Source organism: Limulus polyphemus, unplaced genomic scaffold, assembly GCF_000517525.1.
Source record: "Limulus polyphemus unplaced genomic scaffold, Limulus_polyphemus-2.1.2 Scaffold8589, whole genome shotgun sequence".
Classification (NCBI taxonomy): Eukaryota; Metazoa; Arthropoda; class Merostomata; order Xiphosura; family Limulidae; genus Limulus; species Limulus polyphemus.
In genome coordinates this window covers 11,323-27,039 of record NW_013674199.1, presented here as the reverse complement: position 1 = coordinate 27,039, position 15,717 = coordinate 11,323, and the positions used below count along the sequence as shown (strand labels likewise).

At 31.1% G+C, this 15,717-nt stretch overlaps 1 protein-coding gene across 1 annotated transcript; it reads right to left on the bottom strand.

Annotated features, from left to right (window-relative positions):
• Positions 1–653: 653 nt before the first annotated feature.
• Positions 654–15,080, bottom strand: LOC106475443 (DNA primase large subunit-like; the record flags this gene model as incomplete). Its single annotated transcript, XM_022379547.1, has 9 exons — positions 15,017–15,080; positions 14,644–14,824; positions 13,363–13,475; positions 8,575–8,669; positions 7,838–7,964; positions 6,672–6,767; positions 4,888–5,025; positions 2,517–2,666; positions 654–836 (listed from the first exon to the last, which is right to left on the bottom strand). Coding segments are annotated over exons 2-9 (1,059 nt in total), but the record flags the coding sequence as incomplete, so codon positions are not given.
• Positions 15,081–15,717: the final 637 nt, after the last annotated feature.

Genomic DNA, 15,717 nt, shown 5'->3' with positions numbered 1-15,717 from the left:
TACATTATAACAGATCCGAACAGCAATGTACTGGTATAAAATATGGTCAAGAGTCATGGAATTCTTTACATTATAACAGATCCGAACAGCAATGTACTGGTATAAAATATGGTCAAGAGTCATGGAATTCTTTACATTATAACAGATCCGAGCAGTAATGTACTAGTATAAAATATGACTAACAATCAGTATGTTACCATAAAAGTAATGTAATAGTGTAATTCAAAACCGTAAAATTTTACTGAACGTTACAAAAGAACTTTCCAATTGAAGCAATAATGTGTAAAACAATTTTAGTTTGAGACAGAGAGACCTACGTAATAATCACAAAAATGCTTTGGTTGTAATAATGTATACTAATAATAAATATCAAAGGTGCAAAAAAAGATAATCTGGATATAACATTAACAAAGTAAATTTTTAGCAGTCATTTGATATGATACATAGATATTTAATGAAAAGTTAGTAAAATTCCAAACTTCCATAACTATTACAAAAATAGCACTACAGTTCTAAATAAGTGTATTAAACAAAATACAATTTCTAGGTAAATTACTATAACCTACATCTGGATGAAAGTTGGCGGCCTGCAAGATAAGATGTCTGAATAAATGTAAATGATAAAACTACAGTGAATGTCGTAATTCACGCACCTTATCACTATCTATAATCTTGACGAATTCTTCCCTCCAGAACCTTAAAGCATCCTCAAGACTTAATCCGATACCTTTGAGGAAAAGTCCATACTGCATTCTCCCTCCGTGTTTAAGATGGTGACTTTGTCTCAGTGTCTCATGAAGTGTCTGCATGCAGAGGGGAAAGGACGATTTGGCCAACTAAAAAATAAACACGAACAATATCTGTTTTTCATCAAAATTAAAAAGTTTGTGTGCTATTCAGTTAAACAATTCTAGTGACAGTACTGATCAATCTGAAGACACAGGTACATTTAAGCCTGAAACAAGTTATCTAAAGAATATCTAAAGCATATATGTTTTATATTTTAATGATTTTCAATGTTGAAAGTAAAAAAAAATTGGACTTTGTTAATGTGAAGAATGAAACAAAATTCTGCATCAAACTTTAACTTTCATCAGCTGGGTATTATCATAACGACTGACGATTAAGACAAAATTCACAAGTGAAATAAAACTGGTTCTATCAGATTTTAGCAAACCAATGCAGCTATACATCAACATTTGAATAACAAAACACACTTTGTTGCCTCAGAATTTCCTCCTTATGAAATAGGAAATATTGGGGCATTTGAGCAACAAAAGTTAAAAACAAAGTTTAGCTTTCCGTAATTTTGCCAGTATTTCAGCAACGAAAGAATGAAACTTTATGTATCAGATTTTGACACTTGTCAATCTTGGTTTTTTTATCATCTAAAAACTAGTATTAGAACAAGAGTAACTGACGAAACAACATTAACAGTAGTTTAATAATGCACGAGTACTTTCAAGGTTTTAATAATGGATTTGTTTTCATTTAAACTGTAAAAACAAATAATTACTCTTAATGTGCTTTAACTTTTTCTGATTTTTCTATTTCTTCTGAAATACTCTGATTACGAAAGTAATTACTCAGGAAGTGAAGTTTATGAGTTGATGACTTAATGTGATAATTTGATAGTAATGATTCAGGGATTTAAAACCCTTAACCCTATGAGCACAGGATAGATCTAGTGGACCGACCTCATACTAAAGAGCAAATGTTATGTTTACTATCGGTTCTCTATTTCCAAATTTACTTAATGTACCTTCACACATTTAGTAAACTTTTAGTACAAATTGCAAGTATCTTATGCATAAAAAAAACTTTTAATAAAGTATTTCTGCTAAAGATATGTCTCCAAATTTACTTTAATCAGTTTGACTCTCAAGATGTTTTCATTCTTAACATGAAAATCACATCTTTTTAATATTACAGTTGAAATTTACCTCTAAAATCTAGTAAATTAACACCAAAAGTTGTTTTTATCTGTTATTGTCTCCATCCTAACACGAATGAAGAGTTGGACGGAGTTTCTGTAGCGAGTGTACAGAATGTATCAACATCTCAGAAAATAAGGAACGTGGAAATTTCTTATTTTAAGTTCTGACCAATCAATATATATATATACAGTTGGTGTATCTAACTGGTGAACAATCTGAAACCCATATAAGGTAAGAAAGAAAATCTAAGATGGATAATTCAGAGCAGAGAGGTATCACATAACACACGGAAGTAAAAACAGAAAATTTATTTAAATACTTACTCTTTAAATTAGGAACTTATGTAACAATAAAACTAGAATTATAAGCTAAATTTTATGCCAAATTTGTTAACATGCATTGATAACAAAGTTTAATTAAATTGAATGCAACTCTGTAAGAGTCATGACACACACTTTGACCCCCACTCGTGTACATAAGGTTAAGAAGGAAGTGTAATTAATAATTCAATACTGTCAATCTTCTTGATAGCTAGAATTTATATTTCATCATTTGTACTTTTAAATCAGTTTTACTCACTGCATCAACCATCTGAGGAGAAACTTGACCCTCTTGACCCTCTCTCTTACTGTTGGAATAATCATCACCAAGATACCGCTGATTCAAGCCATTCAGCATACTTAGTAATCTTCCGTCTTCCTCCAACTGAGGCAGGGCTCGAGACGTAACCTTAACCATCAAATTACTCTTCATCATTAACAAGTAAAAAAGTAAAACAAAAGAAACTGAAATAAAAAGTGGTATAAAGAGTGGTATAAAGAGACAGCTCTAATATTAACTGTTACGTCAATCATTTCATACAGTTCAGATCAGTAACATTGGAAAAATATTGATATAGAAATTCTCAACCCCAATGTGTCTGTATTCAATAAAATGTCAAATTTCAAATAATAAAGGGAAAAAGCCTTGGAGTTCAATTAAATTTAATACAATACAGAATTTTCTTGTATTTTTTTTAAACTTGTGCAGCCATCTAATTAAATTGACAAAAAATATGGGATTACCCTCGACAATGGTCTACGTAACAAAACAAAAATATATATCTAGGGAACTGTATGAAATGATTACATATAAATATAAAATATATAGATCTGTCATAAATAATGATTCAAAAACAACACAGGACTGTATTCAGCAATGATGTCAAGAAGCTAAAGATTGTAAGTAGATCAACAACTGTAAGACTCTATTTAATATATATCTACTATAACTTAGATATTGACGGTTCTTTTATTTGACTCATCCTGATACCAAAAAATCCTCAAAAACCAGAAAAATAATCAATAAATCCAGCCCTGATCCCCATAAATCAACTTTCTTTAACAATCAATAAATCCAGCCCTGATCCCCATAAATTAACTTTCTTTAACAATCAATAAATCCAGCCCTGATCCCCATAAATCAACTTTCTTTAACAATCAATAAATCCAGCCCTGATCCCCATAAATCAACTTTCTTTAACAATCAATAAATCCAGCCCTGATCCCCATAAATCAACTTTCTTTAACAATCAATAAATCCAGCCCTGATCCCCATAAATCAACTTTCTTTAACAATCAATAAATCCAGCCCTGATCCCCATAAATCAACTTTCTTTACATTCCTTTAAGTTCTTGCCTCTATTAATTCCATTAATAATATTGAAAAAGTTCAAAACTGACCCTTATCTATCTTCCAGAGATTATAATCTATCCTCATATGATGACCCACTCTCCCCCAGAATCATCCTAGGAACCCACATTTGAATCCTCTCCAACAAATCAATGTTCTTCCTAACATAAGAAGAGCAATAGTCCAAATGAGGCTTAACTAGTGAATCCAAGATCTCTTTAGACTTGTAGTAATAATATATATATATATATATAAATATGAGTTAATATTCTGTTAGATTTTACACGCCCCCTGCCTTGTATTAGTCTAACTAATGCGTTCAGGAGCATTATGTTTTTTCTATACTCGTCGTTTTTTTTTTTCCTAACACGTCCCAGATTAATATCTGTACTCTTCCAGAACATTTTCTCCAAACAAATTCTTATGGAATTCAGCCAGTATCCCTCCTGATGAATATGTACCAAACACTGCTTGTGTAGCTTTTGAAAATCAGTATTTATTCGACAATGTAGTTTTATCTTAAAATCCTTTCAAATATCTTGTTTATAATTCCAAGATGGTGGTTCCAGCCTTACTACCATTTAACACATTTGCTATTTCAGATATACAACTGGTAGTAATCTCTTGTTCTCCTTCTTAATGACAGACTATCCAAGTTTAGTGTTACTGGTAACATTCTGTTCTTCAAAGCATTAATATTTTTATATCGGGAGTACGAGAGCTTGCTTTAGAAGGGATCAACTATAGGTCAACCACTCTTCAAGTAAGAGGATCAGGACCTTTAACCTGTGTAGTTGCAAGCCACAAGAGAAGAATGACCAATGGTCAGCAAAGTTACATATACAAATTATATGGGTCAAGAAAAACCTTTTCTACATTAATGATACTAATATAACTGTTAACACTAACTCTTGATCAAAGAAAACTTCTTACATAGGTTGGAACTAAAAAATCTAGCCAGTAACATAATTAAATAGATTCTTCTTACTTTCTTATAAGGACTACTTTAAAATCAGTTAGGTACCCTCATTGTTAGCGATACCTTTGGCCATAATCCCAATAATACCTTGTGAGGTATAGTTTTAGGGTAGTCCTAAATCCACATATCAAGCTAACAATGAAAAATTTTATTTCTGATTAAAATATAATAATAAATAAAACTAATTACATTAAATCAATTATTATATCCTAATCGATGATGATCAAAAAGTAACATCATAAAGAAAGAACAGAATATATTTTATAGTTACTAGTTTAAATGATTTAGGCTTGTACTTACAGCTAAAGCATGAGAGAGGTGATTACGAAACACAGTTAAAACAACCGATACAAGATCCATTCGAGGAATGTACACGTAGCCTTTGTTTAAATACACCTTACGACCTCGTACCAAGTCTAGAGCTTCTAAGAATGGAACCTGTGAAGAAATACTATCAGATTAAATAATTCCCTGAAATATATTTCACTACCACACGAACTCTTATACTTAGCTTTTTAACCACCTCATTACACAATACTCTACACATACTAAAATATCTGGAAAAATATAATCACAAAGTTGAAATATGATTCTTTAGTTGTATAAACCAAGAAAACAATGTTTGTTCTAAGTCAACCAATGGGAGTTGATATGAATTTTTAATGCCATTTTCTAAACTATTTATTAATCATAATACTTATGGGCCCATGACCCATAATACAGTTAATACAGGGTATTTAATAACATGTGAGCTACACAAGGAATATAATAAATAAAATCATCGATACTGTAGTTAAGTCCATTAACCAATGCCAAAATTTCCCAACTAAACAGAAAATGAATTACTTAACCTATTTTGTTTGTCAGTTTTGTAACATAAAATTAGTGAACATGATATAATATGTAGCAAATGATAAAAACAAGATAGTAATCTAAGTTTCATGGCATCTAGTATGTTCTGTTTTTTTTTTTATCCTATTATTTATATCTTGCACATTTAGCTAATTTTTCTTTTTCCCAAGAGATTTCAAATCTATAATAAAAAAACGTTTCAGCTAGGTCTAAGTCTATGAAGTTCAAAATAAAGTTTTAAGAAATTTATATAGAACAAAGTAACATCAGGTAAACTTAATGAAAAAAGTTAAATAATAAAAAAATCTAAAGCAGAGACAAGGATTCATCTGCTTTACCGTAGACATTAAATAAAGATGGAATTCAACTGAAGTTCTAGGCAACAGAATCCTTAAAAACAACAAATTAAGATGTATCTCATGGCGAGGGACCCACTTGAAGTAAATACATACATAGTAGAGACAGTTGATATGGGTATTAAAAACTTTTATTTTAAATACAAAACAAGTACAACGTTTTGACCTCCTTAGGTCATCATCAGGTGACAAATAATATTTGATCAAGTTTTTATAGATTTTAATCTGGTAATCTGACAAACACGATACTAATGTTATTTATAAAATACAATGCAACAATTTCTATAATTCCTATATCAGAGAAACAAAACAAATACGGAACCTAGATTCAATGAACACAAAAAATACGCCCTCTTGTGTTTTTGAACATTGTATCTCAAATAACCACAGTATAACCATACCAAACACCAACATATTAAGTAAAGAAACCAAAGTAAACAAATGAAAAATTAGAAAGACACTCTTCTAATACAAGAATTAAACCCACATTGAACCAAGGAAGAGTTTTATATCTATACTAATTATTCTTTAACGATAACTACCATATAATAGATCAAATAGATACATTCTTATACCAATTGTTACATGTGGTCAATAACGGTCACTTTTTCAAATATCAAGTATCCATAAAAAAAAACACAAAATTTTAATTACAATCTATTATAAAAAAAAACAGTTAGGCCCATCAAAACCCACTGCTGCTCCAAGGCAACAGAAAAAGATATATAATGTCCTTACATACATTAGAACGTCTCCCTGATGATATAATGACATTACTTTTCCTTCCACATCACTTTGTTTCAAAACATCTTTACCTTACATTATACAGCTCAATACGTTACTTTTGCTATTTATAAATCTAATTCTAATCCTTACCTTGTAATATTTTATGTCTTTCACCTTGTGATCAGAAAGACTAAAGCTAGAATCTCTAAGTTCACTTGCAATTTTACTTTTTTCTTCACCTGAAATCTGGAGAAAAAAACCAAAAACAACATATGTTAAAACCGTTAACGTTAGGGTCCACCCATACTCTTATTGGCTTATTAAATATATATATTTTATAAATTACTTGTCCACCAAGTTACTCGTAGCTTCTGAACTTTTTTGTTCTAGCATTTCTAATAACAGGAGTCTTGCACACATATTTTAAAAACAATATCAATATTGTGGTTAATACTCCTAAATTCTGCTAGGATTTTCTATGTGTTTCACACAAAAAATGTGTGAGTTCATCAATTTTTATATTTTATGACAAGCAAAAACATAAAACCATTCATTATAATGCAATATGTGGATTCCACGGTAGTGAAAGGTGCATAAAAGTCGATAGTTTGAGGGTTAATATAACTGATCAGAATACAAAATAATTGAGGGTTAATATAATGGTACAGAATACAAAACAATTGAGGGTTAATATAACTGATTAGAATACAAAATAATTGAGGGTTAATATAATGGGTCAGAATACAAAACAATTGAGGGTTAATATAACTTTTTGTATTTTGATCAATTATATTAACCCTCAATTGTTTTGTATTCTGATCTTATATTAACCCTCAATTGTTGCTCAGAATACAAAACAACTGAGGGTTAATATAATTGATCAGAATACAAAACAATTGAGGGTTAATATAACTGATCAAAATACAAAACATACTGATAAGTGCTGTAAATATGTATTATTGAGATTTAATTATGTATCACATTAAGATAAAATAACACTGATACTGAAAAATAATTTTAACATTTTCCCAAACTGCTAGATATATTGTTGTTTACAAATAGAATAACAAAGATCCTAAATGGGCAAATTAATCATCAGTACAAAGTGAAAATTAGTTTTTAAAATTGTTTCTTTTAATTTCCTTCAAATTCTTTTACCATATGGAAAAAAGATAAACAATTACTGTTTACCAGAATGTAAACGGAAACCAAATATAAAATGTTAAATGTTTCTACTGCAACTATTCAATTTACACAAGACTAAAACCGTACAGATTTGATAAATAATCAGCCGATTGAAACATATTTAGACTTACAGGGGCATAATCTAGATTGTTAAGTTTGAAAAAGTGTTCCATACTATCATAGTTTTCACTTTCTGTAACAAATCGAAACCGAAACAAGTCCAATTCTTGACTGATAAACCACCGACGCAGCTCCTCACTGTGAAAAAAAATCCACTTAAAAATACAATTCATAAATTTTATAAATATTACAAATATGCTCTAACTGAATAACATATTGGCCTATTACCTCAGCTTTAAGTGCTGAAATGGTAAATATATTTCTAAAATTTCAAAAATCTGTAAATGTAAAAAAAAATTATTTTAGTCAAGAAATAAAATGGAAACACTCTCTTAAAAAAAAACACCATTAAAATTATAACCCATGAGTAGTAAAATGTAGATTAATAAAAACTTGTTACTGTCAAAAAGGTTAAATCTTTAATCTTTCAAATTGCAATATTTAAAATTTACATTTTATATACTTACATTTAAATGCTAACATCTGATACTAAAATAATAAAGTGCGTGTATTTTTCACATGGTTTCGATCTATTTTTATGTATAAATAACATCTACATGCTTTAAAACATTTTGCAAACTGATTATTTTAGTACTAAAAAACTCAATTCAACATTTTTGGCACTGTAAAATACTTCTTCTAGCTTAGCTTCCCAATATATTCTCCATCATTTCAAAAGTTAGTTACCAGCCTATTGTTCCCTGCTTAAAGTATCGCAAAATTACCACCTACTAAAAAACTTTCTTACGTTCTACAGTATGCCAAACGTAGAATGAAGTGTGATATGTGATCCTTTCTTCGTTCATCATACATATCATCGGTAAGTTGTTCATTTTGAAGTCCCTGTAAAATATTACAATTTTTACTGTTCATCAAACCTGTTGTGTACTTCACTGATTTGTTAGTCAACTTATAATTATGTATTCAGTAAGTAGTGAAGTTAGCATAAAGACAACAACGGACCATTTGGTCCATTTTGATGCCCTTTCACACTTATCCTTGAATAAAATAATGCTTAAACCCATCCTTTAAAGTTTTGTAAAGTGCCAGCCTCCACTAATGTTAAAGGCAACTCATTCTATAAGAACATTTCTCTGTTATAAAAATAAAAACATTTAACTGGAGCCTAATCTGTCATTTCCAAATCTTAAAATTTTGTCTTTTCATCCTATTGATTCCCTGGATGATCTTGTAAACTTCTACAAGTTTACCTCTTATCCTTCTCTTCTCAACATAAGATAATTTAATAGATCTTAAACTTTCCTTATAAGACAATCTCTCCATCCCTAGAATCATCTTAGTAATCCTTCTCTGAACCTTTTCCAATAACTGCAAGGTTAGAATTTTGACACAAATCCATGAATTGATTCTTGCAAAATCTTCCAGTATATCAAGTAAGTTTTTCATGCAGTTTATGTGATCGATCAATAGTGGAAATGGTTACATCTGGATACGCATGCACAATATAGTGGATATTTGGCAGCCGAAGTTGCAAGAAAAAAAATCATTATGCAAAACCGAGTTTGAGCATCAGACAAACAAATACAAACAAATTTGCTACAGTAGCAAATACCACCAACAGAATACGTAATCATCCGATGTTCAAAAATGCGACTTTATAAATACATTAACGAACTCAAATTATTCAAAGCTGAACAGCGCCGACAATATAAGTAAACATCCGATGCTTATATATACTATTTCATCTATACAATAATGAACTCAAATTATTCAAAACCAAACACTCCCTATTTAAACGTCATTTTTGTTAACCTGTAACTGGGGAACGCTATCACGTGTATCGATTAATGGATGACTTGAGCAGGATTCCTCTCACCAATTAGTTTTCATAGAGATGCATTCATATTGATTAGCCACTTTCATTATATCAAAATTTTCTTCTGTTCAAGGTGAAGATCATGAATCACGGCTTAATTTGGCTATAGCAAACACTAGGATTAAAATATTTCATACATTCCAATTTTATTGTTGTCTTATCAACTCTTTCATCAATCAGTTTATTGGCTCGAATGTCTAGTTGAATGCTGATTGACTAGTTTTTTTTATCACTCCTTGTTTTGCTATATTTTAAGACTTGTTCAAATTTTTCTCCAAGTTTACCATCACTTAATGACAAAGGCAATTTCCTCTGATGAAAATTTTTGCACGCTTTGTGAAACAAAAAATTTCTTAGTTCTTCAGATCTTGAAATAACTTGTTGTGATGAGGATTTGATGCCTGGAATGCAGCATTAAGTATTTTGAATCATTGTACAAGGAAAGATAAAATAAAGCTTGTTAACTTCATCATTTCTCTCAGTTTCTGTCAAGAATTGAGCAGAAGTAAACTTTAAGTTCTTCCCATTGTTCTAAAATTATTCATATGCATTTTCCTCCCACAATCCATCGAGTTTTACTTGGTGTAACAAAATTGTCAAAGTGTTCATTTCCATCATTCATTGTGGCATATACTTTTTTGTATTCCTCTCGACGTAAAGAACTTAAACTGAACCAGTGAGAAACTTCAGAAATCAGGTAATCTAAGTTGGAAGGCAAATCTTTATATCACTTCCACATCACAATACTAAACTGTGACAAGTACATTTCACAAATTTAATGTTAGGATTGACATTCTTAAACCCTGAAAGAATTGAATTAAAACCATCACTGACATTGTTTTCACCATAAGTACCTAAACCAATGCAACAGCTTATATTAATATTATTAAAGTTTAAAAAATCTCTAATAGCATTGAATAGGCTTTCACATGTTGTAGATATGACAGGAATTAAACCTAGGAAAGATGTTTGTACTTTCTGCACTTTCTTACACACAAACACAAAAGTTTGTTACACTCACATCTGTAGATTCATCGTTAGCAATGAATATTTTTGTATATTAGGTTATCGATTAGTTCTTCAAATAATAACAATGAAACAACATTTTTTATTAGGCACATACACTTTGCACGATACAATTTTCAAGAATGTTTCCTTTACCAGAACTTGCTATTAATAATTCCGTCTGGTTGACGAACATTACAGTGACAAGCTGTCGAGACACTATACTTTATTTCAAATTCTTTAAGTTCCCTACTTGGGTTAACAGTGTATTAGTTTCCCTGTATCGGTAAATGCATTAACATTTTTCTGTGGTTTCTGTTTTCTCATGCTTTTCAAATGCAATTTCCACATATTAGACAGAATGCAGCATTTACAAATGCAAGCATTTTTTATTCCAAGAAAGCCACTTAAATTGCTGTTTCGTTCCTGATTGTAATTTCTAGTTACATGAGTATTTTTGCATCTTGTTGAAAAGTAGCTTTTTCATATCACTAAAAACTGCACGAGTATGACAAACTATGCCACCGATGATGATGGAACTGCACTCATGCAGCAGAGGCAGCTAGTGTCGAGCAATCATAGAATGAGACCTTTGTAGTAACATGTTTTTATGTTGTGTAAACTTGAATGTGCTGCAACAAGTGTATATACAAGTTCATGTTGACCTCATATGTCTGGTCAAATGGCCTTTAATAATTGCCAGTTAAAAACTATCTGACCCGGAAATCCCTGAGTGTAACCCATATAGTTTCAACATCTGAACTACTATTTCGCACACCCTCAATTTCAACAGGCTACAATTCATCCTTTATCACACCTTCTATAATAATTAAATAACTTATAACCTGGAATTTAAAAATAATTCATATTATCAATGTTTTTCAAATCTAATATAGCGTCAGTAATTCCCATTATGTATTAACCTTTCACTTTAACAAATACTTGTAACATTAGAACATCAACAAGTAAACCTATTCTTCAATGTACTATATATTTACCTTCAAATTTGACAGATTTATCTGTAAAACTTATATTTAACTTGTTAAATTCTAAATCTCCTTTCTTCCAACTCCTTGTTGCCCTAGTTATCCTAAAGAAGTGTCTGTTCCCATTTCCTAAACTCCCTTTCTATAATGCAAGGTCAAACTTTTTTTTAACCTTTCTTTACAAATTACACCAAATACTTTTGTCAAAGGTACAAAATATCAACTCTTACAAGTTTTTACATAAAAAAAGTTGATGAAATAGTTATAATTACCATTTTTCTTTTAAATTGTGAAATTTGATAATCAAGCATGCCCTTGGTACCCTCTTGACCCCAAGAAACACCCATCAGTCCTAAAAGTGTTAAGCCTTGGATTATACTAAGTAATTCATTCCTACGTATAGCCTGAGGGATCACCCCCAAGAGGCCCACAGATCTATTTCTATCCTAAGCCTCTGAATGTGTTCTTTATACTTTACAAGCAGCTCTTCTGATTTACAGCTTCTGACATCACTCACTCTTTTGTGTATCTAAAACTGCCTCTATAAGCCTAAGTTTTTCACTAATATAAGGCCAGAAGGTTTCTTCCTAAAGCAACCTTTAACCTAACTTATCCATTTCCTGTCTTGTTTCCTGGATTTCTACACCTAAGCTGCTTACTCCCACCTGCAATAAGACAATCTTCTCCAAAATTATCTCTACCTAATCTTCAAATCGGCAAGTTCTCCAACTGTAATCAATGTGCTTTATCTTTCTGAGCTTCCTAAAAATTGCAATCAAGGCCATAATTGCCAAGTAAATCCTGATCTGGCACTCATTGCACCCTGTACATTTTATCGCAATCACACCTAGACTCCCTCTAAAGACCATACGATCACTTTAATACCATGTCAAGTCACTGAAAAGAATAAAGAAAATCACAATTCGAAGTTGAACACACATTTAATTACATTTTTTATTCTTACTGTACTAGTTCTAGAAGGTCAGGACCACTAAACACTGTTTCAATAACATTGTCCCAAAAGATTATTAAAAATTATAAGCTCAGTTCAGTATATATTGAGGACTGTTTCGTAAATATCTTTCCAGAATTAATAGTTTACTTTAAAAAAAAGGTTAACTGTAAACTTCATTAGCATTGTTCTCTGACAAAAAAAAAGTGGATAATTCATGATTACTCAAGTGATTTAATGGGTATCTAGATATACCTAAACCAGTTGTCTGTAATAAGCAATCTGCAAGCAATATCAGACCCTCAGACCAATTTGTAGTCCACGCCACGAGCAGATACTGCAAAAGTAAGCAAAACACATGAAGTAAGCAAGACATATCTTTAGACGTGAGTGGCAAATCAAAAATTGATGATTGAACACTCATTATAGAAAGAGTTAGTTGTGCTAGGAGGGTGTGTCACATTCCTGGTGGTGGAGGGTTGTCACATGCAGCAACTCATCAATATCGCATGGAAACGTTTAGGTGAGATCCTCAAGGTAAGTGGTAACCAAAAAACCATTTGCATATAGAAGGCGGCACTGAATCAGCATATGTCAGCAGTAGTTACATACTGTATTGTAAGACACGTTTGACAGATATAAATACACACACACAGACATGAGGAAGACACTGTTACTTTCTACATGGGGAACTATTTAGGCATAAAAACGTTTTGGTTGTGTTTAAAAAACAATGAAATGTAAAAAAATACTTGCTTTTTTTACATATCCTTTCAATTTTTGTTTAGTCAACTCAGCTAAAAATGCATCTCGATAGTCGTTGGTTGATTTCACGTGCTTCAGTCCTACACGTTCAACTGCTCTCAAAACTGTAAAACATCCATTCTACTGAAATTCTAAGTTTTTTGAAAAAGTTACAACTGTGTCAAACAAAATTAAAGATTACAAATGCCTGAGTTAACCCTAGTAAAATAGCATTGTGAAGTTAATTTAAGTAAAATATTTATCACTATAAATTTTCAAACAATATATAAATTATTGTAAGAAAAAGAAAATTTTTCTCAATTACAAAAATCATACAGAAAAAAACATAAGCTTATTATAATAAACAAGTTGGCAAATAATTTACAAGCATAATAAAGTGATTTATTTTTGAAGTAAAATATTAGATGTTTCGACAGAACCTTGGTCTGTCTTCTCCAGGTTATTGCATAAATTTAAGAAAATTTATCAACTAAAGTAACAAATTGAAATTTATACGGAGGATGTGTTTTTATTTCTTTTACTCACCACAGTGAACCTATATTGTTATAGGAATATGTAGAATACATGCTAGTAATCTGTTCTTCTAAATTATTCAGCAGAGTTACTCTTGTCCAGAGTTACAGATGAGGAGTTTAATTCTCTGAAACTAGTAAGAGAGCTTCATATTTAGTTTTGGTATCTTAAACAACATGTCTGTGGAATATTTCAGAAGAATAAATTATTAGCATCACTGTTACGTATATATAGAATTACTGTGTTGAGTGAAAAACAATTAAAATCACCAAACATATAATTGACAGTTCACCACTACAAGAAGACTTGACTTGTTTTTTTGCCCTTGTCCAGAGCTATTGATAACAGTTGGAATTCCTTGAAACCAGTATAACTCAATGCCAAGTTGTGAATCAATGAAATGAAATGTTGCTCTTCACCTTCCAAACAAATATTACAATGAATTCAGATGACTTCAGCTGGTTGGTTTTAGTGGATCAGATGACTTTAGCTGGTTGGTTTTAGTGGACCAGATGACTTTAGCTGGTTGGTTTTAGTGGATGACCAAATGTAATGTCACAACGATGACTTCAGCTGGTTGGTTTTAGTGGATAAACAAATATTACAATGACTTCAGATGACTTTAGCTGGTTGGTTTTAGTAGATGAGCCAAATGTAATGTCACAACGATTTTACATTCTCTAGGTGTGGAGGAGTTCAGTTAATCATCTAACAACCATCGTCAAGGGTTACAAGGGTTAACAAAAAAAATGCACTAACCTTGTAGTCTTTCAATGGCAAACTCTTCAAATTCTTTGAGACTTATGCTGCCAATTGGAGGGAGCCTGTAAAACTGAAGAATGTGAGGATAATCATATTCCTTTCTGCTTCCTGTCAACTGCACTGTTCTTCGTCTGTGGTGAGAAGGCAACTCCATTTCCTGTTTTTAAGATTCCTAAAGCTGTGTGAGAGGACAAAAAATCCCCAGTAAATTTAAAAGAAACTGATGTGTACACAAAGTTATGATTTAAAAACTGGAGTTTTTCCTTACTAACTTTTCTTAACATTCTGAAAGTTTCTCATCAGTAGTTTGTTTGACATCAACTTAAATTACTCTGATCAGATATTTGCTACTTTCTGAAATCATAAACACCTAAAATAAGGAGTAGCCGTCTTTCTAGTCTGCCGATAATGGTCTAATTTCATTGTTTTGAACAGATTTGCCAGAGCTCTGCCATGAAGAGTAAGCAACAACAGCTGGTCTAATTGTTGAAAACTTTCTGTAGGCTGCTGAATGCCAAACGCAGGTAGAGCTGGACAATTAATGGAATTTGATAACCAATTAATCATCAGGGTCACAAATCGATTACATTCAACTAATTGATCATTCTTGCATGAGACTTGGATAGCTTGAATATTCAAAAATAATAACAATTGGAACACTAATATTGATTATTTTAGTGAGTCATGATGCCAATCCTGAATTAATGAAAAATAAGAAGAAACAATAATGGAAATAGTCTGATTGCTTTAATAGTGGAATAATAAAAACCACTAATATTGATTATTTTAGTGAGTCATGATGCTAGCCCTGAATTAATGAAAAATAAGAAGAAACCATAATGGAAATAGTTTGATTGCTTTAATAGTGGAATAATAAAAACCACTAATATTGATTATTTTAGTGAGTCATGATGCTAGCCCTGAATTAATGAAAAATAAGAAGAAACCATAATGGAAATAGTTTGATTACTTTAATAGTGGAATAATAAAAGACCACTAATATTGATTATTTTAGTGAGTCATGATGCTAGCCCTGAATTAATGAAAAATAAGAAGAAACAATAATGGAAA